This window comes from Bactrocera latifrons, unplaced genomic scaffold, assembly GCF_001853355.1.
Source record: "Bactrocera latifrons isolate USDA-ARS-PBARC rearing strain unplaced genomic scaffold, ASM185335v1 scaffold_586, whole genome shotgun sequence".
Classification (NCBI taxonomy): Eukaryota; Metazoa; Arthropoda; class Insecta; order Diptera; family Tephritidae; genus Bactrocera; species Bactrocera latifrons.
The window spans coordinates 23,023-30,960 of record NW_017537252.1 but is presented as its reverse complement, the minus strand read 5'-3'; the positions used below and the strand labels follow the sequence as shown (position 1 = coordinate 30,960).

Here is a 7,938-nt window from a genome sequence, read left to right as displayed (position 1 = left end):
TGTGAAACTATCGGAATAGATGACTTTTTGAAAGTATTTTCAACCTTTTTTGCAACTATTTCTGTAACCTCTTTACTCCTAGGTTCATAGTTGCCGCCTCAGAGTCGCCCTATACGAAATCTTTCAAACTGATAACAAAAAAGAACATTCTGGTAAGTAGGTAACTGGGACTCAGAGAGATTGTACGGATATATGCCAAACACAAGACATTTCTGTCTAAATTTAAATTTCGATAGAGACATTTTGAGTTCTGTGTTCTGTTGAGAGAATATAAGTGAAAGCACTCGGCGAAATCAACGACAAGAGTGAAGGAACTCGATGAAAAAATATTTGTGTGGAGACCAGTCCGAACGTGTCGTATAGCGCAGGGAAATGAATGTAAGTGATAGAACTCGGCGAAATCACCGACAAGACTGAAGGAGCTCGATGAAAAAATATTTGTGTGGAGACCTATCCGAACGTGTCCTTTGGCGTAGGTGAATGAATGTGAGTGATAGCACTTTACGAAATCAACGTCAAGAAGTGTGCCCGCAAGCCGATTTTCACCTTGCGCTGTGGCGCGCCGCATTTTCGCTCGTATCTCGGGAACGGTTCGTGCTACGGCCATGATCACATATACCATTTCGGTATCAAATGACGTGACAAATAACTTTTGCTTTATACATTTTGCCATGAGATGCGTATTTCAGGCGCTAGGTAAACAATTTCACGATTTTAGGCGAATTTCCGAAATTTCAAGGCCGGAGTTGGGGTTGAAGATGCACCCGATCTCAAAAAAAAAAAAGTTGCATCGAAATCAGGAAGTACTAAGGCAACTTTTCCGCACTATTAGAAATCCCGAATCGAAAAAAGTCCGGAATCGGCCCACCTTACTGTAGAGATCCCAGTGTGAAATCCTAGGATTTGGGAGTTAAAAGGCGTATATACTGATAGAGGAGGTTTTATGTACAGATTAAGAATATATATCTATATGTGGCGGCACCGCCACTCGTTTCGGAGTTAATTATAATTGTATTAAGCATGGTAACCTACCTGCTACTTTGGCATTTTGCTATGTATGATTTTCTTTTCCGCCACACCGCGTTAAAAACAATGTGCTCTATAAAGTCAATTAATATACCGAATATTTCAACCATCAACGTAAATATCCTATTTTCCGATATTTTATTAAAATTTCCGGAAATAACTATCAACCTCCTCTAGAAGTTTCAACAAAATCTACAGTTGTCAACCTCCTCTAGAAGTTTCAACAAATCTGCAGTTGTCCACCGGAGGTCGCGGCGCATTCCTCATCTTCATTCACGTACGTTCTGAATCCGAGCTTTTAATGAAACTTGGCATATGTCGGCCGTCTAGTAGTGACTATAGTGCCCCCTGCCTATGGTACGCATATCTGTGGTTCTGTGGTGATTACCGTGCCTTTAATGCTGTCACTGTACCGGACAGGTACCCAAATCCGCTTCTAAACTACTTCACGCACATATTATCAGGCAAAACCATCTTTTCACAAATCGACATACAGAAAGCTTTTCACAAAATCCGTATACATGAAAAAGATGTATGCAAAACGGCCATTACAACCCCTTTCGGACTGTACGAGTTCACTCACATGATTTTGGATTACGCAACGCCGCAACAGACATTTGAAAAGGTCATAAATGAAGTCCTTCGCGACTTAGATAGTACATTCGTCTACTTCGATGGCAACTGCATAGCTTCTACCTCGACGGAGGGGTACCGTAAAGACCTTCAAAGTGTATTTCAACGATTGCGAGATCACAATTTGACAATAAGCATCGCAAAGTCTATACCCGGAGTACCGAAACTCGAATTCCTTGGGCATCTTATCACCCAAGACGGCATACAACCATTACCAAATCGTGTCAAGACTATGAAAGGCGTTTCCTCGTTTCTTCCAGCGAAAATTGACAAAAGCAGAACAACGATACAGAACTTACGACAGGAAATTCTCATCTATGTATCTCGCGATCCGACATTCTCGTTTTATGCTTGAAGGAAAGGAATGGCACGTCCACACAGATCACAAATCTCTCACATTCGCACTTCATCAAAAACTAGAAACAGCTTCGGACCGTCAGGCTCGACAACTCTACTTTTTCGCCCAAATCACCACAGACATCCGTCACGTGCCTTTTCAACAAAATGTTGTTGCCGATATGATGTCTCGCATCGAAGCAATAACATCGGAAACAACTCTTCAATCAATCAACTACAACGACTTAGCCACCGATGAAGTGACAGACGAAGAGCTCTATACTATCTCAATATGCAAGTGAAGCATTCATTAAAACTAATTTCGTATGCTCTTCGTTCTATCACAAAAACAGGTGTACTGTGATATTTCGATGGATCGCATCCGACCGTTCATCACCAAACGATTCCGCCAAGCAGTACTTCGGACAATTCACAACATTTCGCACCCCGGTACACGTACAACATCAAAGATGATGAGCGAGCGTTTCGCCTGGCCCGGAATCCATCGCGACAGTCGAAGTTCACCAGACACAACGTCGCTCCTCTGCAACGCCGAATGGCGTTAGCGAACCCTCCACCCATTAATACATTGACATCGCGGGACCGTTCCCGCTGTCCGAGAGTAATTGCTACTGTTTACTGTTTCCAGACAGCACCGCACCAGCAGTAGATAAAGCATTAATTAGCGGCTGGATATCGAGGTTTGGAGTCCCCACCGACATAACGTCAGACCTAGGGCGCCAATTTGAATGTACACTTTTTCAACATTTACTTCAATGTATCAGTATCAAGCACCCACGAACTACGCCTTACCATCCCCAAACCAACGGGACCGTCTAACGTTGGCACCGAACCTTTAAGTCAGCCATACTTTGTCATGACAAGGAACATTGCACAAATTTCCTACCGATAATTCTTTTGGGACTACGCTGCTCCTTCAAACCGGATATTGGAGCACCACCGGCCGAGTTAGTTTTTGTGACGACGCTACACTTCTCATCCAAATTCTTCATCGACTGTCCTATACCAGATAATGAGAGTGAAATTCGTTGCTCGGTTGCAACAAATAATCCGCGCTTGAAGAATGCTTACACCGCTGCAGATCCCAACTAGAAGGGAGTACTGTGGCAGTACCACCACTTTTTTCAGAGTTAATTATAATTGTATTAAGCATGGTAACTCTACCTACTACTTTGACATTTCGCTATATATGATTTTCTTTTCGTTTTATGTCAAACCTTTATGTTTAATAAAATTCGAAGATCGTTTAATAAAATTCTAAACTCGTCGCATTAGGACGTCCCACCCGAACGCTCTACATAGTATATATCTGTATATATGGCGCTAATCTTCCTTTTTCTTGATCGATCAGAGTTATTTTCTCAAGAGTGCCGAAGGCTTTCAACACAAAAAGGAGCTCTACGCGAAACAACTGACCCGGGTTATTTTAATTGAGGATGCCATTCGAAATCCCTGTCAAATTAGGTATTGTAATGCCGGAATTACATGTACAGATATTCTGCATGCAGATCTGCACTATTTTTTCCAGCCAAAACACATGTGCAGTAAATTTTGACAATCAGCTGATTGCAATAAATAATTGAATTTGAAATTTAAAAATTGTAAAATGGAAGTGGAAAGAAAAAAAAGATTGCAACAATTGCTTTTACTTCTAGTTGCCAACAAGAAATTAATTAATATTTTAAGCTTGTGCGCGATAAGTGATAAAAAAACACGGGTGTGGACGATTCCTATATATGCGGAAAATGAGAGAGAGCTGCATGGTTTTTTCAATAATTTATTCATCTATATAAAAAACAATGATTCCTCTCAGTTCCAAAGGGCTACTCGGATGCAAGTGGATCAATTTAAACTTCTTCTAAGCTTAATTAAAAGGCGTATAGCAAAACAGTTTCATATACGTCGTCCAATACCAGCAGAATGTCTCCTGGCAATAGCATTAGTGTAAGTACATTTTGTTTGTAAATTTTATAATAAATAAATACATATGTTCATCAACTCTTACAATAGATATTTGGCCCATGGAGWTTGCCGCCAGATGTTGGCTTGGGCTTTTCGTGTAGGAGTATCAACAATTGGCAAAATTTTATTGGAAACATCCGCAGCCATTTGGGATGAACTTTCAGGAATATACTTGGCGCAACCAAATGAACATGAGTGGAGGGAAATAGCCGATTCATTTTACATCAAGACAGGAATGCCTCGTGTTGTAGGAGCTGTTGACGGCAAACATGTCCAAATCAAGTGTCCGCGAAAATCCGGATCACTGTATTTTAATTATAAGCAATATTTTAGTATTTTGTTGTTGGCCGTTTGTGATAGCAAATATACATTCACCGCAGTAGACATTGGAGCTTACGGAAGCCAAAGTGATGGCGGAGTGTTAAAAATCAGTGGTTTTGGAAATAGAATATTAAATGGAACAATGAACCTACCAGAAGCAGAAAATCTTCCACGTAGTGCGATAAAATTCCCATTTTATTATGTGGGAGATGCTGCTTTTCCGTTGACAAAACATTTGATGAGGCCATATCCGGGAAAGTGTTTGGAAGCAAACAAAGACCACTTCAATAAATGTTCATCCAGAGCGCGGGTTACAATTGAAAATACTTTTGGCATTTTAGTGGCTAGATGGCGAGTTCTCAATAATTCTTTGGATATGTTTCCCGAAAATGCCAATACCATAGTTAGAGCTACATTAATTTTACATAATTTTGTAAAGTTCCATAATGCCGAATTATATTGTCCCAACAACTTCGTTGACCACGTAAATGAAAGTGGCATTCTAATTGAAGGGCAGTGGAGACGATTTGTAGCGCCATTACATCAGAGTACGATATTATCAAGCGCTAACGCAAGACGAAGTGCTTTTGATATCCGAGATCTTCTTAAAAATTATCTCTTCTTTAATAAATAAGTAAATAATTCAATAAATGTATTATAAAAGAAATATGTCGGTTCTACGTAACCTGTATAGATTTGTATTCCTCAAAAATGTTTGCGCTGAAATAACAAAAACTGTGTCTGTGTCTGCGTCTGTGTCTGTGTCTGTGTCTGCAGTGATTGAGGAAAAATATTTAGATTAACACTGCTACAGGCGGATTCACAGAAGTCGCTGAGAAAGGAGTCGTCACCTTCAGTCGTTACGGTGCCATAATTACCTTGTGTTCTGAAAATGCATATATAATAAATAATACAATTATACAAATAAAACAAGATTATACAAAACCTACTTCATGTTGTCCATTTCAACGTCCTTTAAAAATTTTAAGCTCTCCATCCACTTCCACTTTTTGTGTGGCGAATACACGCCGCTTCCTGATGGTCTCTTTTTTATATCTTTGTAAAATTTATCCCGTAGGGTCCGCCAACGGGCCTTTAGTTTCTCACCTAAAAGCATTCAAAACATGAATAAATAAAAATTTTCTGTTAGGTTATAAAATTGAAGATTTACGTGGAATATGTAATTTATCCGATAACTCCTGAAATTTGGCGTCCCTCGGGTAGCTATTTTTATAGTTCCTATGACTTTTGTCATAGAGAAACCGGTTTTCGCTCACAAACTCAATCAATTGTTCTTCCATTTTTTTTATCACTTTTGTTTATTTTCACTGAACAGCTGAGCGCAATTTAAAATGTTGCCGGACTTTGCTCAAAAATTAATTATTTGAATGTTGTCAGCACTGCCTCTGCGCAGAGAAATTCAAATTTCACATGCCGTGCGGATCTGTATTGAGGTGCAGAATTTGAACTGTCAAATCAGTACAAATTTATTTCTGCACGCAGAATTCTGCACATGTAATTCCGGCTTAAGGCTCTTGCATAAATTGGTATAGTATTGCATATCGTGCAATTCCGCAATATTGCTAGCCAAAATGATTATTTCTCTCCAGAATTGTCATAATTATTGTAACCATGGCATAATGCTATAGTGAAAGATTTGATTCTGGCAACAATGTTATGTGTGATGAATTATAATAGAGTCCACATGTTGCCGCCATATTTATACGAAGTGTTTTCTACTGTACTTGATCCGAAAAGCTGATAGTTCGTGTTTTTTTTTGTGTTTTTTGTTACGCTTTGAGGCAGATTTGTTTTTCTTCACTCAATAATTCACCGCATATTTCCCAATAAACGAGCGATATAATAATGATGTGTTTACTATAAAAAAAAAAAAATACTCAAATTGTGATGTGTCGCCTTATTTCATTTTAGGGGATTATTATCCTATTATTGCTGTTACAATGAAGTACATCGTCGCGTCGTTTCTTTAAGTAAAATTTTATTGATCGTTGCCGGCGTCATATTGTTTAACATATATAATTACCGGATTTTTATACCCTAACCATACATATGAGCCATACAAAACAGTGGATTAAAGAAGTTTCTACTCTGTAAGCAAATAGTAATATTGTGTACTAATTTTCGCACGTAAATTGTTGAAAAGGAAATAGATAAGCATATCAAAAGTTCGTCAACTATTTCTGTTACTTTAAGTAAACTAGAGATAAATGCAATTGTTAAACTGGGTGATTCTTCTCAGATTTCCTGTGCTTTGAGTACTACGTAGGAGCAAATGTGAGGATTAAAGAACGTGTGTTTACTATAAAACAACACGCAAAAGGGCTGCAATTTATACACTAGCATTCCTCGATTTCGCGGTAAAAATGAGTATGTAGGGATATAGAAGGTCCTCCAGATAAAATGCGTGTTTCAACTGGGATTTAGAATGGCATCCCCCATTTTGGGGTTAAAATGGGTATGTACGGATAGAGAAGGTCCTTCATATCAAAAAAATATATAGTTGCCGGTGACTTATGGTCTTTGAAATATTTGCATTTAAAGCGGAAGACTTTAGTATACCGTCCCAGGATTTCGAGAATAAAATGGGTATGGTCGGATAGAGGAGATTCTCCAGATCACGAATATATATGGTTATAGCCGCAGGAAGCTTATAGTTCTCGAGATATTCGCGATTAAAGTTGAAATTTTGCAATATTTTAATTACATATTTCTGGTATTTAAAATTAATTTTTCACTTAAATTTTTTAAAGTTATATAAAATAACTCTGGTCGGTCCACCAAATTTTTTTCGCACAGAACTCCTTTTTGCGTGGGCGGCCTTCGGCCGCGCTTCAAAAAAAATAACTCTGGTCGGTCCAACACCGGGGTGTACCAAATTTTTTTCGCGTAGAACTCATATTTGCGTGGGCGGCCTTTGGCACAATTCCGATTTCTTTGGCGCCGGGATTTGAAGGTACCGTTGGAAAGAGGACGTTCTCCTGATATCAATAGGGTTATAGGTACCGCAAACGCTTAGTTTAGGAGATATTCGACCTCAAATTTCAAAAATTCGCAAAATTCGGACATTTGAAGTGGCTATTTCACCACTTTAAACACTTTATTCACATTTTTCACTTTAAATTAATTAATTTACACTATAAACTTTTAAATAAATCCGCATTTTACACTTTTTGTAGGTTTATTACCTAAAAAAWCTTTATTTTAAAAATTACATTTTACTCTCGTTTGAACCTAATTTTTACTAAAAATTACGACGAAATGGAGCGCTGCCATGTGATGATAAGGCAATTCGCTGAAATTCCTCTTTTTCACAAAAATTTCTCTATTCATGCATATGGATATCTTCTTTTTTAAATTTATTAAGCAAATAAGTAATATTATATAATAATATTACGTAATAAAGTGTAAAGTATACAGTAAACAGTACAGTACGAAAACTCAAATTTTGTTTCAATATGAGTGCATGATAACCAACAAATATAACCACTTTATATCCGAAACTCAAATTTTAAATATAAAAATATATGTATCGTCACCGAAAATACAAGGCAATGTAAAATGAAAAATAAATGGAAATCGCAGACAGATTTAACAATTAAATTTTATCCATTTTATAAC

At 37.9% G+C, this 7,938-nt stretch overlaps 1 protein-coding gene across 1 annotated transcript; it reads right to left on the bottom strand.

Moving 5' to 3' along the window:
- Positions 1-5,004: 5,004 nt before the first annotated feature.
- On the bottom strand, positions 5,005-5,486 carry LOC108974733. The gene is made up of 2 exons (XM_018942749.1): positions 5,250-5,486; positions 5,005-5,185 (listed from the first exon to the last, which is right to left on the bottom strand). Exons 1-2 carry the CDS (start codon positions 5,414-5,416, stop codon positions 5,005-5,007), a joined length of 348 nt encoding a protein of 115 aa, XP_018798294.1. The 5' UTR covers positions 5,417-5,486.
- Between the last annotated feature and the right edge of the window lie 2,452 nt (positions 5,487-7,938).

Excerpts from the sequence above, each read along its gene's own strand:
- LOC108974733 (XM_018942749.1), bottom strand. The coding sequence starts at position 5,416 with ATGCTTTTAGGTGAGAAACTAAAGGCCCGTTGGCGGACCCTACGGGAT. Across the intron at positions 5,186-5,249 it reads GTTGAAATGGACAACATGAA|AACACAAGGTAATTATGGCA; the intron begins GTAGGTTTTGTA and ends ATGCATTTTCAG.